Source organism: Narcine bancroftii, chromosome 5 (assembly GCF_036971445.1).
Source record: "Narcine bancroftii isolate sNarBan1 chromosome 5, sNarBan1.hap1, whole genome shotgun sequence".
Lineage (NCBI taxonomy): Eukaryota > Metazoa > Chordata > Chondrichthyes > Torpediniformes > Narcinidae > Narcine > Narcine bancroftii.
In genome coordinates this window covers 37,438,814-37,461,472 of record NC_091473.1, presented here as the reverse complement: position 1 = coordinate 37,461,472, position 22,659 = coordinate 37,438,814, and the positions used below count along the sequence as shown (strand labels likewise).

Here is a 22,659-nt window from a genome sequence, read left to right as displayed (position 1 = left end):
ATAACAAGGGGTGAATGTGATAAACCACTGTATGTATATATTTAACTGTTTGGGCACACCCATTGTCCAACTGTACCTGTGGATCCTCCCACAGGCTCCTGAACAGAGGTGACTGTTCCACAGCACCCCCAGTCAGGCAGCATGGATATGCTTTTGTTCTATACCAAATAAAAGCCTATCAGTTTGCACAACTTCAGTCTTTTGGAGTCATTTGATGGTACCTCATAGATGCCTACCCCGAAGAAATTTTCCCTCTCTGAAGGGAGTTCTGTGTGAGCCTCTCATACTGCTCTCCCTCTTTTTTCCACACTGTTCTTCAGCTTTATGACCAGGTGTTCCTTTCTCTTCTTCGCCCTCCTACCTGCATCCACCTAATACCTACTAGCCTGTGTTCCTCGTCCTTTGTGGCATTCAGGCCTGAAATGTTGACTGTCTTTTGCTTTCTCTGGAATCTGCATGATCTTATGAGTTTCTCCTGCACTTTTGTATATAGTTAGTCTGAAGACCGATGCAGATCAAAGCATTGAATTATTGGAAGTTAACATGACAGGCTAAAGCATTACACTAGTTGCCATTACAGGCTCTAGACCAAGCACATTTTGTGGAATATTTAGCACAATAAAATGAGAGAACATCACTGAAAATGTGAGGGAGACAAAGTAAACTGGGCACCACAACCAAAATTCATGTTGATCCCAGAACTCCATTAGGATTCTTCTGGCCAAGGTCATTACCTAATGAAATGAAACCAAAACTGGAGGAAGAAATGGACAGGCTTCCTAGAGAGGACCTTTTAAGTGTTCTCAATGATCAGCACCCATTACACCACTGTTGACACATCCTAACTATTTTGGGAACTGGATATTTTAAATTCAATTAAGAATTGTTGCAAAAATCCATCTGAACCAATAAAGGCCTTCAGAGAATGGAATCTGCCCAGGTCTGGCCCTCATATGATATGAGACATACCAGTACAGCCTTCAGTTCACAGGGCAATAAATGCTGGCCTTGCTCCTATACATGTACCTGTCCAAATCTTTCTTAAATGTCAAAAATAATTGTGAATTTATCAATTTAGCTGGCAGCTCATTCCATACTCCCAACATTCTCTGCGTGAGGAAGTCCCCCCTAATTTCTCTTTAAAGTCACCCTGCCCCCCCACTTATCCCTTAACCCATGTCCTCTAGTTTTCATCTCTCCTAATCTCAGTGGAAATAGTCTACTTTCATTTACTCTGTTTATCGATCATAATTTCATTTGAAAACTTGCCCCAGGTTTTTATTGTCCTGGCACCATGGAGAAATTTTTATAAAAGTTTTTTTTTCAGAAACTTGTCTCTCTGCATTACTTTTGGCTCCAACTCTTCTTCTCCCAGCTTTTCTATTCTACATTGATACAATGAGCATCCTTGATCAATTCACTCACATCAGGAATGACCAGTCACTCTCTGGAATTATGCCTGCCTGCTAGAAGGACAGATAAAAGTTGAAGGTTGCCTGATCTCTCTCTTGAGGATTCTAGTGATCTGCTGGAGAGGGTGGAGAGGGGCATGATTAAGAGTACCAAAAAAAAAACTGTGTTTATACTTTTCAAGTTATTCCTTGCTTCTTTATTTATAAATCTAGAATATTTTATTATTGATATGGCTACATTAAATTAATCCAAATAAAAATGTACTCACTTATTATTTGCAGTGTGTTGATATCCAATCTTACTTTTCTGAATGTAGAATACCCAGCAGCTAAATAATCTCTTCTACATTGACAGTCATCTCTTCTACTCCCATTATATGGACATTCAGCAGGATTATGCAATCTATATCAAACATAATGTTGAACGCAACATTAATAATGACAGAAAATGATTTTACACAGTATTCAGCTGAACACAAGGTTTGCACAGTTATATTTTGCTTTTCTATACCTGTAGCCGTAAACTTCTGAAAAATTTTCCAAATCACCACTTATCAGTGTGACGTACTCTCTCGGGCTGTCTGAGAGCATATCAGCGCAATATATCTGAAACAACAAAAGCAATTATGAAGCACGAATACAATAAAAAGAATTTAAAAATAATGAGTGCTCTTAATTCCTCAAAACAGTTCATGGATATACCTTCACTTGCTTCCCTTGAATATTAAGAACATAGTCACCATCATCAATGAATCTCTTTAATCGCTGTACATCTCTACAGCTTTCTGGAACTTCACCTACATGAAAAATATGGTTTTCAATATATTTTAGCAAATGTACTTCAGAACAACCAAAAACAGACTCAAAACATGATCATTTGCATTTGAACAAACAGAAAACAGATGGAGCTGTGAAAATGGACTAAATAATCCAGATGCTTACATTTTCCACTCTGGCACATTCTTCTCTCTTCTGGCTTAGTATCTGAACTACATGAATTGCTTAAATGTCCTTCCATTGTTAAACAGTATACCGAGCGCAGCATGACTCCAATTCCACAAGTTGCCGAACACTTACAAGAAAATTTAAAAAGGAAATTAAGTATCAGCATTAATCACAATCAATCAAAATGTAACAAGTACATTCAAGTAACAGAAATGCTATAAATATTTCAACCTGATCTTTATCTACAGTTATTACTTTGAGTTTAATATAATGTTTACTGCTGTTGTCAAAAGACTTTTTATTGTTGTCATGTCAAGATTTAGGAAAGGAAATTATTTGACATTGAAATTTGTGTGGTTTAACTATACATTCTTTTTGTCAAAAGGAATGATAACAATCTTTCAGAAAACACATGAGATAGAAATTTGCTTTGGAAAATAATGTAATAGATACACAGATGCATCATATTTTGGCAATCTTCATCTATATCGAAAGAAGATCTTCCATGACAGAACCTAACTACTTTTGTGACATTAGTTAAAATCTCAAGATGATTAGGCACATATGTAGTTATTTAAATCTGAACATATAATGGAGGTTTTGGATACAAAGGATTGGAGAGGAAAACAGACTTGTATGGGAATTTGTGCAGGAATTAAAATTTAAGTGCTTCTGGAGAGACAAATTAAAAAGATATAACGTGCACAGTTATATGTATGCACGTGCACTTGTGTTTAGTGGGAGAGTCTGGCTATGTTGATCATGCTGCTGTGTGTGCCTGGATGAGGTTGAGATTCAGCGATGATCTTTTTGAATGGCGCAGCAGCTCAAGGGGCTATATAGCCTACTCCTGTTTCTATTTCATATTGAATGATCTAATAGAATTTACTATTTTGCGGGATACATTCTGGGAAAAACTTTAACATGTCCACACTGTAACTCAAAGAACAAAGTCCATAAAACCCTTTCACAAAACATTAATACATTAGAACAAAATGACTATGTTAACTTTGCATCAAAAGTAAGGTCTGAATTTGTGTCCTGAAAATTTTTTAAATGAACTTACACTTCCCCAATTTCCAACCCGCCATGAAGCAGTAACAGGACATTCACCAAGAGAGCAGGCTCGGATGTTTGGCGGCTGTGTCCCAGGGCAGTTAGTTGTAATCTGGTGATAGTAGCCATATTCATAGTGGTCCTTACCATTGTAAACCTCACTGCAGGAAACAAGTCTTTGTTGGTAGCCATTTCCACAAGTAACTGAGCACTGGAAATAAAGTTAAATTGTTAATCTAATTTTATTTTCTACCTTAACAATATATTGGAATCAAAAATGCTGAAATTTACTTTGGTTTATTCTGCCATAATGTTAGACAAGAGAACTGTACTTGACCACAGCTTTTGAAAGGGAATAAAAGTATTACATTGAAATTATTGTTAAAGAGTGGCAGTTTATAGGTTTATGAATAATTTGAATTGCTGATCAGATTTCATGTAAGATTATAAAATTTTTGAATTACTGTATTTAATTGCATACAAGACACAGGTTTCCCCCCCCCCCAAAAAAAAAAACAGCTAAAAATATACCCCCTGGTCTTGTATGCAAAGTAGAAATTGAGGTGATTATGGTGAGTAAAACGGACAGTGATCTTTGTTGCTGCGTGGCTCACTAGCATCACCACCATCTATCGGTGGGGCTTGGTGATGGGCTGTTGGGAGACTCTCCCAGTGGCCTGCTGTCAGTCCCCACACTGGTCCCATTGCCCCGCTCCCCTCCAGGAGAGAGTGGGGCAGTGGAACCAGCACGGGGGACCGACAGCGGGTGGCCAGGAGAAAGTAGGCAGCGGGATCAGTGCAGGGACCATCAGCGGCAGTTTGTTTTTATAAAATGTTTTCTGCTATAGCTAAACTGCTTTTGTTTCCTCTTGTCAATTACAGCAGTATTTTTATTTTAAAAAGATTTTTCCTGTTGTCCTAGTTGCAAGTTTTGTCCAGGTTTTTTTTTAATGCTATACTGTAGCTACATATTTCAATAACATTAAATGCTTACCCGTAAATACACTAAAAAAAATTCTCAATATTTGGAAAGGGGACATTATATGGTAATTAAGCTATCGATAAGAATGAATAATTTCTGTGATTCTCTGTTGAAATGGGGGGGGGGGGAGGGAGGGGGTTCTTTTATGCCCATGGGTTTTAAATGCCAACAAATATGGTATACATGTTGCAGTAGAAATGACTTGTCTATTGTGGCAGATTTTACTTGAAGATCTTCAATTAAAGTAACCATCACGAATGAACCACCTGTTCTTAGTGTCAGCCTTTGCAATGTGTTTTCTCATCCTGAATAAATTTAGTCTCATCATACTCTCTCTTCTCTTTGCTCTCTTACATTGCATATATCTTCACCTCAATATAAATTTCCAGCCCATTTAACAATTTCCAATCTGACCTGATCTCATTATGTTCATTGGAATCACAAATAAGGGCACCACTTTTGATTATTTCCTTGTTTTGCAAATTAACTTTCTAAACTTGAAGCTAGTCATTAATATGGATGATCAAATCTCCCTTCTCAAATACTCACAATTATTCTCCATCTGGGTGCAGTCACATTCATCTTGTTTCATTGTCAGGGAGTATCCTGTAGAGGTGTCTGTAAAGCACCCTCACTGTTTATCTCTGATCTTTTCCACCAATCTATTGTTAACTATATCCAGGTTATTATCTATATGATCCCATTTGAAGTAAAAGAGCAACAAATGAACATTTTCTACAAGATGTTTTAAGAATTTCTAAACAAATTATCAATTTCCACCAAAATCCACACTCTTACCACTGGCTCTATCTGCTTCTCTATCTGAGCCTGAACCTGACTGTCCATAACTTTGTTGTGTCTAACCCTGAGCAGAACTTCACAAAAACATCACAAAGTTTGCCTACTTCCATCTCTTCATCAATGCCTTTGTTATTTCTAAATCGACCCTTCCAACACTCTACAGCAGTTCCACCCTGAAAAACTTAAGGTCATTCAAAACGTATTTGTTTTCAAAGTCTGTTAATGACCTCGGTCTCGTACCTCCATCACCCAACAGCACTGTAATTTCCTCCTGTGCTACAATCACCCAAATACCCACATGCTTTAATTCTAGCTTTGTAAATATGCCACTGTTAATTGCTCCAGCTGAACTCTGGAATTTACTTCCTGATCATCTCTAACATTAATTCTTTCAGGCGATCCTTAAATTGTTCCTCTTTATCTCTCTTAGTATCTACTTATGTGGCTTCTTTTGAATGTTTAATTGCTGATATCCTTGCCAAGCACCTTGAGATGTTGTTACTATATTAAAACCATATACAGTAAAATCCCCATTATCTGTAATTCAAGCAATCGGCAAAAGAATTTGCAGAAAATAAATACCATATTTGATGGTATATAAGGCCCATAGGCATATAAGGACCCCCCCCCCCCACCCCCCCCATTTCTGCAGGGAATAGTAAGAATTCTTTTTTAGTGTCACTATGGGTAATTTGACGAACAAGTTCCTCCTGCACCTCTTGCTCTGCTGGTAGGGGTTGCTGTGGCTGCCTTCTCACTGGAGGAAGTGAGCGGCAGCGGTGGCAGCTCTGGACAGTCTTGAACTGCTGATGGGGGCCGCCATGGTCGACCTTCTCACTGGGGAAGTGAGCAGCAGTGGCAGCTCTGGATGGTGTTGCACTGCTGGCGGGAGGTGCTATGATCAGTCTTCTCACCAGGGGAAGTGAGCGGCAGCTCCAGAAAACACAGTCTTGCACTACTGGTGGAGGCTGCCATGGTAGGTCTTCTCACCTGGAAAAGTGAGTGGCTGCGATGGCTCTGGACGGACTTGCACTGCTGGTGGGGGCCACTGTGGTCGGCCTTCTCAAGGGGGAACTTAGTGGCACTGGTGGCTCTGGAAAGTGCAGGCCACTTGAGGGAAGGTGGCCCCTGAAGCTGCGGGCCTGCTTCCTGGACAGCTGCAGCACCTCTGTGGGCTTCTTGAAGCTTGGCGAGTAGCCGGCAACCTGCTCAATTTCAACTGCGCATATAAAACGCGGGAGGTATTTTTGAAACAATTTAGTGGGGGGGGGGGGCTTATATGCCATCAAACATAGTAGGTAAGATATAAGGAAGTTTAAAATTGGCACCCCCTCATGGTTACTTCGCCAATCATTCCACACCCAATCTCAAGCAACTGGCAAATTCACTTATCTGGCATCTACTAATCCCCACCGGTCCCAGATAACAGAGTTTTACTGTATAAACACAAAAGTTTCAGTGTCCCATTCCCTCAACTCTACATGGATAACATTTATTCATTTAAATAAATGATTATGGAGTTTGAGATGAAGATTTTACTGATATTAATTTGACAATGCAAAATTTACATTTATTTACATTAATAACCCAGGAGTTTGAAATTTAATTTAGGCTCACAAATGCAAATGGAACAATTAGTTAGCATGCAATGGTAGCATCAGTAATTACTTCTCATGTCTTGTAAGGCTCCAGGTTCTATTTAATTTTGTATCCCCAACAGGAGGATTAGTTAAGGCAGTCACATAGCAGTCTTCCGCTGCCATATCAAAGTATACATTCTTTAACCTTTTATTGCAATGCCTCTCCATCGCACAGATTTAAAAAAATAATATTTTCTTTTGACCTTCAGCTCTCTCCTGTGCAGAAGCACAGACACATAGGCTCTATCTTACTTACACACACACACACACACACACACACACACACACACACACACGAAGACATCATGCACGCATGCAAAACATCTAACACGCCAGGTAATGAATCAAATTGAACAACCGTCAATCAAAGTAATGATTATCCCTACTTTTCAGAAAGTCATGGAAAAGGATGTTACACAGTGGTACTTCACAAATGAAAAAAAAAGCGATGGCAGCAAGACAGCCAAATCAAAACCAGTAAGTAAAGAACTACAGTAAAACAGGTGAATTGCAAGTTGATAAAGAAAGCTATCACTAAAAAATAGAGGCCTGAAGAAATTGATACAAATGTGAAAATGAGTATTTCTTATTTGTTTTTGGATACCGACAGCAAACATTACATTGTCTCAATTTCAAAGAGGACACCCTCAATACTAATCCTAAATGTTGTATTCTGTCATAAAAAATGTTGAATTTTTAGAATTGTTGTGCATTTTATGATACATTTAAACCCAAGTTGAACCTTGAATTCTTTGCAATTTTGTAAACTAATTTAAATATTCTTATACCTCAGACCACTCTCCTGTGATCCAGATGTATTCACAAGGTTGATTATTGCACTGCTCCACAGTTAATGGCCCTTTGCTTGCATCACATTGAATACTATGCACTTCTTCTGAATTCTGGTTGATACACGTAACCTTACGATGCCTTACTCCAGCACCACAGGTGGCACTGCACTGCAAAGGAAGCACAAGAAAATGCTTTATTCTGCTGTATTCAAATATTTTGATATCTAATTGGATAATGATATCTAATTGGATAATTCCTCTGGATTCAACAGACGAATTTCAAATTATGAAATAGACAAAGAGAAATCGACTCTACTTGCATGAACCATCTAAATCTGGAAATTTAAATATAAGAACACAAATCCTAAAACTGAAAAGGAAGCATTTTTGACCAGAGATTAAAATGTGAAACTCTACCAATGGGAATAATTGAGGTAAATTATAGAGTAAGCAATGATACAGAAAAGTACTGCACATTAAGTGGATGGGGTTTGATCAGGAAGCTTTGTACACATATAGAGGTATAAACATAGTTCTTCATGCAGAATACCATGCCACAAATCTTACATTGTGAATTTACAATTTTGTCCTAATAAGGAAACTTTTAAGAATATATTTCAGATTTTGGTTAATGAATCTGTGGATAAAATTATTAGGACGATCAAGTTTTCGGATAGAGTTTGCGTCTTCGAATGCCCAATTCTCAAACTTACTTGCTGAATGCTACCGTGCCAAGGAATCAACACAAATTCTGCACCAGTTAATACCTAATAGACGATCCATGACCTGACATGCTTTGATTGAGAACTTAGCATTGCCAGGAAGAAAGGGGAAGGTAAATCCCTTCAAAGATAGTGGTTCTAGAAGAATTCAGCTGGTTAAGCAGCAAAGAATCACAGATGGAAACATATTATTTGGCCCAACTCACCCACTTCAACTAATGGACACCCTTCTCGTTTATCCCATCATCAGTACTTGGTCCATGCCTAAGAAATTCAGATATACGTCTGGACACTTATTAAATGCCATCAGTGACCCAGAAACTATTTGCTTGGGCAGTATATTCCAGGTATTAACCACTTTCTCATATTCCTCATATCTCATTTGAATCACTTTTCCCTTACCCAGAATCTGTCCTCAGGAGGTTATCTATCTCTAGCCCCTTTTCCACTGGCACCCCAGTTAATTGGCTGTGCAGTGTCCCAGGATAGGAAGCTCTTGGCGCGGTTTCCACTGGACCACTCTTAACTGGGACACTAATTGCTTTTCCACTGAACATACTCATCGCCAGGGATCAGAATGTTCTACCTTCAAATGGAAATGGGTGACTTTCTGCTGTCCATTTTCCACTGGTTTTATCAGAACACTGGTGTCAGCAAACACCGGGGATATGAGTAGAGGTAAAAGCAGTTAATTCCCAGTGTGAAATGACGTCATTTGAGACTGGCATTTGGACAGTGTTCCTTTCCACTGGATCCTATCCCAGTAAATTCCCAATTAATTCCTGGGATAGAGTGTCAGTGGAAAAGGGGCTTCTGATAAGGGTAACATTTTCCTCCAGTCTTCCTTATCTGTACTCATCATATTTTAGTACACCTCTATCATACCCCTCCTTAACCTCCTCCACTCCAGGGAGAAAATACCAAGTTAGTCAAGTCTTTCATCATGACCGACCTGCTCCATCCTGGGGAATCTCCTCTGTACTCTCATCAGCATTTTATCATCTATCCTTGGTGATCAGTATTGCATGCTGTACTTCAGCTGAGGTCTGGCCAACATTTCAAGGAGTTTCAGCATAACCTTCCTACCTCTGTATTCAATGCTCTGACTAATGAAGGATAGTATCCTATATAACTCCTGAACCGCAATGTCTACCTGAACTGCCATGTCAAGGATCAACTGAGGTCCCTCTGTTCCTAACAACTCCTAAGACCCTGATATTCATGATATATGTTTCAACTTCATTTGTGCTCCCAAAATGCTTTACCTCACAGTTGTCTGGATTAAACTCTATCTGCTATTTTTTTTAGCTTATTTCACCAACACATTGCTGTCTCTTTGCAGCCTCAGACAATATTGCACACTGTTGACTACTCAGCCAATCTTAGGGTCATCCACAAATTTACCTATCAAGCCCCTCACATACACATCCAAGTAATTCATGTGTTTTATAAACATAAAGAGTCTCAGCACAAATCCTGGTGGCACATCCAATTGCAAAAACAACCCTATACGTCATCTTTCCTCTCCTATTGCCAAGCCAATTTTGGATCTAATTTGCTTATTTGCCCTGGTTTCAAAGGCAACTCTACTTTTGGACAAATCTTTCATGAGGGACCTTGTCAAAGACTTTCCTAAGGTCCATATAAATTTTATGTAACACTCTACCCTCATCATTACATTTTGCTCCCTCTTCAATTTAGTCAGGCAGGTTCTGCCCCTGAGAAACCCATGTTGGCTGTGTCTGATTAATCCCTGCTTTTCCAAATGATTATTAATCCTGTCCCTTCAGATTTTTTTTTACGAGTATTTCCTCTACCACAAATGTTAGTATCTGCAGAAACGGAGACTATTTCAGTGACCCTCCTTTAGATTGCTTAGTTAAAAACAATTATTTGAGGCTTTTTATTACTTAAATGTTCTGGGAACTGGTTCTAAGGTCAAAAACTAATGCTACCAAATACAATCTCTGTTATGCAATTGCATCAACACATAACATTTCACAATACTCGGACCCTTTTCAAATTATTTGATCAAAACATGTTGCTCTTCAATCCCCAATGTTAATACTGATATTTATGTAGATTTACTGTAACTATAACAATATATTATAGATGTTATGTATCATCTATTAAATGATGATGGTTGATGCATTTGATTTGCAGAGACAGCTTTTTGGGTAATAGATTTCTTTCATTTAATGCTCACTTTATTTGCTTATGCAACATCATTTTAAAAGGAATATATATTTATATCAAATACAAAGATGATATTGTAAGTCATTATGAAAAATGACCATGCAAAATATACAAAGGTATCCTTTTAAATTCAATTGGATCTTTTCTCATTTTCATGTGTTATAATGTATAATGCACCTCAGTTAAATAATGAGTTCCAAACAAGTTCACCAATTTTTGAAATTTCACAACACATTTCATCAAGTTTTTGCACAAGGGGATGATTCTGTGTCTGTCAACTGCTAACAAATCTCTGCAGTTTATAAATCACCCATCTGTAACTCTGTTTAATGAGCATGCTGAGCTACTAAGCTCTTTATTTTTGTGCAATTCTCAATGATGAAAGAAACCCAATGTAGATAAAATCTGTGGATAACTAATCTGGAGTAATTGCTGTTCAGTCAGTGGGGTGCAGAAGGGGTTGATAGCTTCCTTAAACTAAATGAGTAAGTGTAAGGAAATTGAGTGAAAATTTTATCAGTACGTTTAAAGGGCCACATCATTCTGTGGTTACATACATTTGGTCCTCACAAAAGTTGGATTAAGATTGTCATAATACTCATATAAACTGACAATTCCAAGTTATACTCCCTTGAGAACTTTTGAAAATAATTAAGTTGGTGCAAATGAATAAAAACAAATAATTGTTTATTGAAGGCTAATTGTCAAAAAAAAAAACCCTGTAGAATTACACAAATGATTTAAAGGTAATTGAGCACTGAACTCCAGGTCGTGTCCAGCATTAGGCAGGCATGGGAGAGTTTTCAGCTGCATATAATAGGTGAAGTTGTCATTTTCCAGATATTAATTCATTGCAGTAGTTGGTGAGGAGAATCAGCAGTTTCAAGGTTTACATTGTGAGTCAAACTGTTCAGGTTAGAAATGTATTTCATAATGGTTTCTCCTTTATTACTGACATAAAGTGGCCTCAGTATTGAAAATCTGTAAGACACACTGTAACCCTCCTCGTGATACCAAGTCAGCAATTTCCTTTCCATGGTCAACAACAAAAACATCAACAATATCAAAGACATGCCACTTGTTTCAAGATCCCTCCAAATTCAACACAATCCTGCTCTGGACTCATCACCTGCCACACTCTATCCAATTGCAATGTGAGCTGTATCACTATAAGTAAAGTAACAGTTCAAGATGCCCATCAACACCTTCTAAGGGGCACTACGCATGGCCAGTAAATTCATCCTTGCATTTAAATAAAAAATAAGGATACAGAATTGGAGGAGTTTAAAAAATAGGAATACCCGTAGATGGAAAGAAAAAAATGTGACCAACTAGCAAAACATTATTTTCAAAATAGATTTGATAAGGTTAAAGACAAAGACAAGGCCATGTGGAGATGGCAGACGAATGAATAAAAAATATTGCCATTTGGCCAATAGATAGAACCAGAGAGTGGGAGAAACATCAGGCCTGAGAGGATGGAAAGTTGTGTGACACAAGGAGCTGTCCTGTGTTACTATGACTTATAATTTACAGAAATGATTTGGACTAAGAAACAAAGAAGAAAAATGTGAATGACCCAAATTTGAGTGCAACTAAAACTGAGAAAGAATTTAACAGAGTAAAATCCCATAGAGAATGCAAGTGGGCCAGTTAAAGTAACAAATGAACTTTAATAAAAATACATTTGAAATGATGCAGTTGGGTTAAAAAAAAATTAATTGAAACTAAGAAACTGAACACAGATGTAGATTTATGGTGGTAGGGATGTAGGTTTGAATTTGACATTTAAAGGAAGTTTTGATAGGTACATCGATAGAAGAGGTATGGAGGGCTATGATCTGAATACAGGTCGAAGGGACTAGGCGGAATGATAATTTGGCACTCACTAGATGGACTGAAGCGACTGATTCTGTGTTGTCATGTTCTATGATTTTATGAACAAATCATTAAAAAATAATAGCATCAGAGTTCAACAGGACAATTAAATAATCGCACATTGTGCTTGGACCTGTTTATAGAGAAAAGGAATTTAAAAAAAATGAAGTTGAACTTTTATACATTCCTGGTCAGGATGTACTCTTTGCATAGTTTGAGTCTCTGCACAAACCCAGAACATAGTAAGTAGAAAAAAAAACTCTTTGTGCCAGATCAGAAAGATTACAGTTGTAAGTCAAGGCAAGACAAGTTGTGCTTTGATCTTTAGAAAAACTGTATCAGGACTATGGGATTTTGTGATGTGTATGACAGAAACTTTCACTTGTTTCCACTTATAGGATTTCTCCAAAATTAGGGGCAACAAATAAATGCTATTTCCCTCATGAATTTATCAAGATATTTATTTACTCTGAGAGAATTTCAAATCTGGAATTTAGGTTCAAAATATGTGGTTGAGATTTAGATGCTTTCAAAAAGAAATAAAGTGGCACATGGAGATAAAGGGAGGGAAAGATATGGCGAAAGACCAAGGGCAGAAGGAACAATGATTGCCGCTCTAAGTTACTCTTGGAGCCGTGGTTCTCAACATTTTTTACCCCACTCACATACCACCTTAAATCAGCCTTTACTGGCGCTGTGTTGTTCCTCTCGAAGAAGGTGTTACTTAGTTCATATATGTCCATTTTCAACCTGGCTTAGAGGAAGGAGGTTTGGAAAAAAAAACAAATTTTTCTTCCTTTTTTTCCTCTTTTTTTTGTTATGCTTTATTTTATTATTGAATGTGCTCTAGATTCTTCAATATTGATCATATTTGTAATTTTTATTCTAATTTTGTTGCACATTGCAACATTTTACCGTTCAATTGTTTAGTCAATAAATCACCTTTATTTGTCGTTCATACCATAACTACTCATGCAATGCACAGTAAAGATGAGATATAATTTCTCCAAGACCATGGAGCAGATTTATATAAATAGCAGTTAAATATTAGGCCATAATACAATAAAAATCCATGATGTACACATATGTTCTATGAATTGAGGAGCTTGATAGCTTTGGGGAAAAACACTGTTGGACAATCTGGATGTGTGGACTCAAATTCTACAGTACCTCCTTCTTGATGGCAGAAGGGAGAAAAGTTTACAAGAGGGATGTGAAAAGTCCTTCACAATGTTATTTACCTTCTGCATGCATCATGTGTTGTAGATGTTCTTCATGGTAGGAAAAGAGACCCCAATAATCTTCTCCGCTGACTCCACTATCCTCTACAGTGCCTTACGGTCTGAGGTGATGTTGCAATTGGTCAGAATGCTCTCAATGCATCCTCTCTCTAAAGTAGTGAGGATGGAGGGTGGAAGATGAACTCTCCTCACCCTTCGCAGGAAGTAGAGTGGATGCTGGGCTTTCTTGGCTATGGAGCTGGTGTTAAAGGACCAGATGAGATTCTGTGCCAAGTGCTCACCAAGAAGCTTGATAATCTTGACATCCTCAAAAGTAGAGCTGTCAATGGGCAGTGGAGAGTGATTCCCCGGGCAGTATTAATATTCAGAAACAGGTTGTGGGCTCTGCACCAGTCATTAGCGACTGCACCTTATCTCTGTACCCTGACTCATCATTCCCACCAATAAGGTCCACCACTGTCGTATTGTCAGCAAACTTGATGATATAGTTTGTGCTATGTTTTACTGCAAAGCCATGAGTCAGCAGAATGAACAGCAATGGACTAAGTAACTAAGCACACAGTACCGGGGGGGGGGGGGGGGGGGGGTCCCATGTTCAGTGTAATGGTCTTAGAAGTGCTGTTTCCAATCCAGACTACCTGAGGTCTCCCCATCAGGAAGTCAAGAGTCCAATTGCAGAGGGAGGTGTTTAGGTCCAGCTGGCTCAACTTCCCTATCAGTACCTGATTGTGTTGAATGCCGAACTGAAATTAATAAACAGCATTCGAAAGTATGTGTCCTTATGTTCCAGGTGGGTGAGGGCTGGATGGAGGGCGACAGTGATAGAATAATCTATAGAGTGGTTGGATCTATAAGCGAACTGCAGGGGGTCCAGTGGGGGGAGGGGGGGGGGTGGAGCAAGCAGGAACTTGATGTGCCCCATGATGAGTCTCTTGAAGCACTTCATGATGGTAGACATGAGTACGACAGGGCCGTAATCATTGAGGCAGGAGATGGATGATTTCCTTGGCATAGATAATGGTGGCACTTTGAACTATGGCGCTGCTCAGGGAGTTGTTAAAGATGTCAGAAAGAACATCTGCCAGTTGAGCTGCATATCCCCTGAGCACTCTGCCAGGTATGTTATCTGGACCAGCAACTCTCCAATGGTTGTCCTTGCTTAACACTCTCCTCACGTCGGACCCAGCATCTGATCATTTGGAGGAGAGGTGGTCTTCTTTTCTGTCACATAATTTTTGCCTCAAAATGCACGTAGAAGTTGTTCGGTGCCCCTGAGAGGGAGGCATCACCAACACAGGCAGATGGTATAGTCTTGCGACTATAAATATCAATAAAATATTTTTAAAATAAATAATCCTTTACATATGGCATAGGATGCCATAGGTGCTCTGTGGTTACTAAGGAATCACTTAAGGTAGTGTATGAGTGTAAAAATAAAGGTTGAGAACCACTGTCCTAGAGTCAATGAAGGCAGAATATCGAGAGAATTGATGAAAATATGGGGAGAATTAAAAATAGGATTGATAGTATGACTATAAGCACTGACTCAGCATCCATACTGCATTTCTGCAGGACTATTATTTACCAATATGTGCTACCCTTCAGTGGTAGTGAGCATCTGCAATCTTTGCTCTTAGTACCCCTTGGCATTTCAAAGAGTCAATGTAATCAGTCATTTTCCATGTGCTTTTTATTAAGATAAAGACTGGAACAACTGTAGCAGAGCTAGTTCTAAAATTGATGGCTTTTCCAACATATGCTGTTCAGCAATTTTATTTTACTTTGCTTAAATATCATTGCCTGTGGCACTAATGTCAGATCAGGTCCCTTCTTAAGTAGATCTTAAAATTAACTGCAAACAAGTAAACAAGATTGAGTGTGATTTTTACCCAGATGGACGTATTAAATCTTAACAAGTATAGGCTCCTGCAAGAACATTCTCAATGTATCACTGCTGTTACCATTGTGGTACACATCGATTGAAGAAGATTAATGAACATTATAGCTATCTTGAGAGAGAGCATGAATGTTCTCTGAGAGAGACACTGGACTGGACTATGTTTAATCTGATCCACGGCCTCCCCTTCATGCTTGCTCTCTTCCCTCGAATGCCCTTATCTTTAACACCTATTGGAGGCTTGGATTCCATGAAAGGTTGCACAAGGTAATAAGGCTCTGCACCTAAGAGTTTTGACTGGTTGCCGAAATGGTGAAGTTTAGTAGCAATGAGAGATCAATTAACCTGCAAGGAGAATGTTTTGCATAGGCAGATTTTTATAAAGCACCAGAGGCAACATGATTTAGTCCACTGAAGGACTAAAGAATGAGATGTCAGGAAGCAGAAACACACACACTAGCAGTAAATTTACATATCGTATTGCTCAAAGAGATGATTCACGCACGCACGCACGCACGCACGCACGCACGCACGCACGCACGCACGCACGCACGCACGCACGCACGCACACGAGCACACCACCCAGAATTACTCCAAGGGATGATTTAGAACTTCTTTCCCAGGTCACCACGTCATAAACCAGAGCGCCTGTTTACATTTTGCTCATACTTTGATGAGGGGCTCAAGCCTGAAATGTTGGTTATGTATCTTTATCTTTGATATATAAAATACACTTTTGACCTGCTGAGTTTCTCCAGCCTTGTGTTTTTACAACAAAGATAGATGCAAGCCCAGCTCAATCCTAAAAAATCCAGGCTAACATCTAAGGACGTGCCAAATTAGGAGAACTGCCCACAGACCAGTTAGGCAAAAGCACAGCACTGGTAAACAGTGAGTAGGCAGTTGTCCGGAATCCTCCTGTTAATTACTTCCCCCAGCTGATGAAACCATCGTCTTTAACGGCGTGCAGGATACAGAAAAAGCTCTGAAGGTAGCAGCAGCACAGAAAGTTCCCCGGGAGGAGCAGGGTGTCATCAGCTCACATGATTTTTAATCTTTGATTTTCACTCTGGTATATTTTCCTCCAACAAAAGCAGGTAATGAGCTTTGTTTAAAAAAAAGCAATATTGCTTTAAAAAATATGTTCTCTCCCTGATTTTTCTTTTGTGTTGGTTTATTGGTGCTTTGAAAAGTAAATGAAGTGGATTTACTTTTATAGTTTTGTTCAGAATACAAAATAAATGAAGCCACATTTTAATGAAGAAATCTTTCTAATGACTAAATACATTTCTGCTTTCATTTTGCTTTGAATAATTTTCATTATTCCTTCTATAAACTTGAAGTTTACTAATTGATTTACTTCTTAAAATATTCAGGATTGTAAAATTAAAATCAGACATGGGTAAAATTTCAAGTTCGTCTACTCTGACCTTGATGGCATTTTCTAAAATGTTAAAGCACAGCCCCATAAATCATTCACTTGTAGATGAAGCATCAGTTTGCAGGAGGAGTCCTTGGCTGTGGCCTAAAAGGAGGTTGGTTCTCATTCTGAAATTGGCAAATATGAAATAGACATTGCAGATCTGTTTTTCTTAAATGTTATAGTTAATAATCCTTAGATACAAATATAATCTCCTCAAACAAATGGGACTTTAATACCACTGTTCAGCTGAGAAGGCTGCCAGAAGCACATTGCACATCTGCACGACATTAGTACAAATTTCCAGCAAAAAGTAGATTAGTTTGTGTCCATAGCTGTTTTAAGAGTTTTCTTGGAAATCTGCCTATAAAATGTTGTACATTTCCAGAGCATGCACAAATTTGCCTGCAGCCTGGAATTTTTTTTTTAACAAAGCATTGTGACAGCTAATCTAACTTACTACAATGGGCTCTTTAACTAATTCCAGCTGCTGGAACTGAGAAGAGGCTGGAAGGAAGAACAGATCGTAGTTAAAAAAAGAGGTAAAATTACCTTGTAACAATAGAACTAAATTTTGATAGTTCTGCAACTGCTTTGAGTTGAATTGCAAATTTCTTATTTCTTATCAACATGATAAATGAAAAGAACAATCTAAAAAAAATAAAAACTTCATAACGTCATGTAGTTATATAGTAGCTAGATGGACTATTTGTTTCTTTCCATCACAATTTAACAATTAAGGCATTAAGTTGTACAGTTTGAAAACATGAAAATAAATACATTTGTACTGAATTGATAAATTGGATGAGTTTGGCATTCACACATTGAAGATATAATTTTATTACAGGATAATAATATTCAGAAATGTTTTGTTGAATACACTGTTAAGCTGAAAAGTTGTAAAACTATTTTCCTTTATGACATTTAAAGTACAATTAAATTGGATTTATCCTAATTCCATGCAGCAGAGGTTTTCTTTCCTCTGACTTAGCCGCTCTTTGGCCATACGTCAAACATCCTCCTAACCACATGAAGCCAGCCATCTGATCCGAGTTTACAAATCACACCTCAAGCAAGACTGGTGCATGCCAAGAAGAGTGCCTTTCGCTTGTTTACTCTGAACTGTGCCTTTGCAGCTGTTGTACTTACTTTTTCCCATTCTTCAACATGCCAGCTGTAAAGCAAACATACTCCACTTTGACAGGGCTGAACTGAAGCAGGTTTAGAAGACTGACTGCACAGGGAATCTTCAATGCTCTGGTTTAAGATATGGCAGAAGACGTCTCGTTGCTGAATTCCACTTCCACACAAGGCCGAACACTGTAAAATTTGCAAAGGTAAGAAGATGTAAGAAACTTTCTATTTCAGTACTTTTAAACTTGGGTTATGCGCTTTTAGAAGCAGAAATCCTTTTTGAGTTTATTAATGTTACATATCTGAACAACTAAAGCCTGACAATACTGTTAGGAAAACAAAACCAATATAAAAATATTCAAAGGTCAAATGTAATAAGCTTGACCATAATCTATAAATAATATTTTATCTGGTAAGGAATTTCTATCATTATTTCATACATACTTTATGCACTCTTATCATTTTGTATCTTACTTTATTATTTTAACTATTATTACTTAGCTTTTTGCCTTATTTGGAAACCCTCTACTTTGGGCAATGCAGTTTGTTAAAATCAACAAGGTAAAATCCGTGACGCTAACTGTCCACTTCAAATTAAGCTAACGAATACTAGAATAATGCGTCGATAGTTTAAGAGCACTTACTTCAATTACATCAGTAACTTGGAATCACTGCTGTAATTTATTGCTGTCTGGAATCTGGGAACTTTGCCCACTGCATGGGGGGAGGGGATAAATACTACATGGTCTTTCACCCATGGCAATGAAGATATTTCTAAAACCCTTTTAAGTGTCAAAAACATATCTGGTTTATAACTTTTTTGAACAATTTAAATAATTGCAAGCTGTTCCAAAACCTACCAGTGCATCACAGCAATGAACTTCCCTAATTCCATCAAAATTAAAATCAATACAATGCAATGAAATTGTTTTAAAAGTTCCAGTGATGGCTTGATTTTATTTACAATAATAGATTTTTAAATAAATAATAGTAGCTTTGCCTTCAATTTGTAGGAAATGGACATCTGAAAAAAAAGCTCACTTTATCTCAAAAGCCACAATAACAAGGGGTTCTTTTAGAAAAGTTAAAATAATGCATTTAAAAAATGTTACAGTACTGATTTGATCAAAACCAGATTTGAAACAGTCCATCTAATTCAAAGCAGTACAGATATTTAATTGTTCACACATCCATCTGTTACCATTTTTATCTTCATAGTCTGCTGCAATTTAGAATCTGCAGACAAAAACCATGGCAATATGGAACTTTGAAGAAGACATTTCCTAAAAATATGTTTTCAATATTATCGGAGATAAAACAGCAGCTTTTTAGGAATATATGTTCCACCTTAGAATATTTAGTGCCTGTTTTTGGGAGAAATTGAAATATGATATTTGAGAAAATCTTAGTATTTACAGTGTACATTAAGCAATGAGCTGAACCACATGGAAAACATTTTATTTGAAGTTGTGTCACATTCAATTCAGTGACATAACTCGAGTGGAGGCTGTGCCAACTGAAATTTGAAAACTAATCTCACAGAGATTGTTGTTCATTGAAGTGTTAAAGAAATATTAAACTAAGGTTAACAGAGCGTTGTGTCACATGTTGATAAAATCTGATGGAACAGGAAAACAACTAGATTCTCCAGGTTCTATGTTTCACTATAATGAGCTGTTAGAGGAACTCATCAAGTCAGACAGCATCCATGGGTAGAAATGGTCAATCAATGTTTTGGGTTGGGATGGTCCTCCATCTGGCTGAGTTCCTCCAGCAGCTCATTGTTTGCTCAAGTTTCCAGCCCCTGCAGTTTTTTGTACTTCTCTCTTTCACTTCAATGGTAATCAAAGGTAAATACGTAGGTCTGAAAGTTCCAATGTAATACCAGGATAGCACGAGCGTATGTTATGCTCATAGTAATTATTAATTTCCATGGCTAATATGTCTTGGTCTTTGCCCTTGAAAAAAATACAGTAACTATTTTGGCACAGTTGAAAAATTAGTGATTAGTTAATTTTCCAGTATGTGCACTTTGCTCCTTGTCAATGAAGGCAGAAACAAGAAAATAAAACATATTTGAATGTTGGTTATCATAAGTAGGGCTAAATGTTACATGACACGATTGAAGCAATGTCGAAAAGGAAATAATCGATCTTTGGAGACATGCTAAAGTTAAATGCTCATTAGAGATGCAGGGGATTCGATTGGGCTTGATATGGAGACCTTTGGGTGCAGACACAAAGCGTGGTTGAGTGAACTGAATGTGTACTTTTCCGGTTTTGTGGTAAATGTGAAAGGTTCTATGACAACAGATGGGATTGATATAAATAATGGGGAGGCATTCATAAGGCTGTCAAAAGCTAAAATAGCATTGGTCACCTGGTCCAGGTTACTGAGAGAAGTAAATACGAGATGCTGGCCTCAATCTTCAGTAAGTGTTTCTGAGATAGGGGGTCGATGCCACAAAACTGAAAACATTGGATCCTCTTCAAAAAGGGCAGAAGGATAAACCTGAAATCTACAGGTCAGTCAATTTAATGCTGGCAAGGGAAACATAATCAGAAACAATAAACTAGGAGAAGACTAATAACTGCTTGGACTATCAAGAATAGCATTGTGGATTTATTAAGGACAAATCATTTTTGATCAAGGTGATTGAAGATTTGGATGAGATAGATGGAAGCATTTTGGGTTTCAAAAGCAATTTAATGAATAATACACATTTGTGTTGTCAACAAAGCTGAGACTAATGGATATAAAATGGCTGAGGGCCAGAATTAGAGTTGTAATGAAATGCAGTTTGCAGTCAGGAAAGGTGTTCAATGAAGCATCCATGGTTCACTATTAACACAATTGATATATACTAGTTGACTTGGATGCAGGGTACAATTAAAAAATTTACAGATTACTCTAAATTTAAAGCTCTAATAGACAATGAGGAAAACCGAAAAAGACATGGAGGACACAATCAGATGCATTTGTGTACACCACCATTTTAATGTCAGAGAGTAAGAGTGTAAGGTGATAACACCTTACAAAATGGATACAAAATGGTACAAGTGTAAATGTGCAAAAATAAAGCAATCTTAACATGTTTATGTACTAATCTTTAAAAATGTCAGGATGGGTTAATAAAGGATATGTGATAAGAACTTCAATTCTCAATTTTGCAAATAAATATCATGTGGCGGATGTTGTTTGTGTTTATACACCATCATGTTGAATAATGAGACCACACCTGAAGTTGTCAGCCAGCGAAGAGAAAAGCATTTATTAAATGTTATCAGGCTTAATATAGACACACAACATGTGACCTGGTGTCAGGACATCTGAAGTGCTAACAACCTCATGACGTAGCTACATTGAATAGGCCAGGGCTTCTCAGTAGACCTACAGGTGCTACTGAGTCACTATGCCTCATGGCTGTAGTGGCTAGTTGCCAGTAGATAGGAGGCTGTTGTGTCTGGCTGTCACAAGACAGGAGCTGTTAGTGCTGGTTCTGCCCACTGCCCCCCAGCATACAACTACAATCTATTCTTTTTCTGAGTGATACAATATTGATCAATATGCCCTGATTTGTTTTGTGTTACTCTCGAAACTTGAATGAGCAGATCCAAACCTGGTAGCATTGCAACTTGATGCAGATGGAATGGTGATGCTCCTCAAGAAGTTGAAATATTAAAAATTAACTTGGGACAGATTAGATTGACCAACAGACTCCATGGTCTTTATAGGAGACAGTGCCAGAAACCTGACAGAATTACCTGAGAAGCAGGGGTTATTATGAAATTGAGAAACCAAAAAGAACAGGCATATTGGTTTAAAAAAAAGTTATTGAGAACTTGGTGAGACTGTAAGCTGAGAACTTATGGTGGTATACCACCAGCCTACTGCAGGGGGCAACCTCTGTACCTGCAGGAGTGTACCGCCGGCCTACTGCAGGGGGCAACCTCTGTACCTGCACGAGTGTAAGGGGACAGGACAACACCTGGCCAGCTGTCAATTAGTCAGCCTGAATGGATCAAGCCCCACCCGGTCGGGTGTCAATCACCCTCCGGGATATACGCCTGTGCCGGGCTCCCGAGGCCTCACTCAGAGTTGCCGCAGCCACTGCCAGCCTGGCTCTGTGGAAGTCTTTGTGGATTACAGCCTTTTGTACAGTCTTTACCTTCTGTGTGTGTCTGATTCTGGCTAACAGCGCACCCCAGAACCCTAACTACCTGCATCCCAGATCTTAAAAGAGATGGTTTACATCTTCTAAAATTCTACAAGAGTTGAATCACAGAAAATATGATCCCACTGTTCAAGAAAAGAGGGATAAAGAAAAGGAGTAAATATAGATCTTTTGGCTGATATCAGAATGAGGCTTGTAATAACAAGATATTTTGAAAAGAATAAGAGGATCGTGCAGAAACAGCTTGAGCACCATTTATTAACTTTAGAATCTGGCTGCTCCTACTAAGGCCGACATTATTTGTCTGTTTCTTAAATGCCTTTGAGAAGCTGGTGAATCCATCTTCTTCAACTGTTGCAGCATTCTGATG

General features: G+C 38.2%; 1 protein-coding gene across 4 annotated transcripts in view; it reads right to left on the bottom strand.

The window, feature by feature from the left end:
• Positions 1-22,659, bottom strand: part of adamts9 (ADAM metallopeptidase with thrombospondin type 1 motif, 9) — a 290,215-nt gene that overhangs the window by 56,929 nt on the left and 210,627 nt on the right. For 2 of the 4 annotated variants that reach the window (XM_069937131.1, XM_069937130.1), the window contains exons 30-36: positions 18,131-18,301; positions 7,625-7,795; positions 3,424-3,624; positions 2,355-2,484; positions 2,115-2,209; positions 1,924-2,018; positions 1,682-1,815 (exon numbers count right to left, since the gene is read on the bottom strand). In XM_069937131.1, coding sequence (XP_069793232.1) covers positions 1,682-1,815; positions 1,924-2,018; positions 2,115-2,209; positions 2,355-2,484; positions 3,424-3,624; positions 7,625-7,795; positions 18,131-18,301 — 997 coding nt within the window. Of the gene's footprint in view, positions 1-1,681; positions 1,816-1,923; positions 2,019-2,114; positions 2,210-2,354; positions 2,485-3,423; positions 3,625-7,624; positions 7,796-18,130; positions 18,302-22,659 lie in introns of those variants that run through there. The other 2 variants (XM_069937132.1, XM_069937134.1) reach the window with 2 other exon arrangements.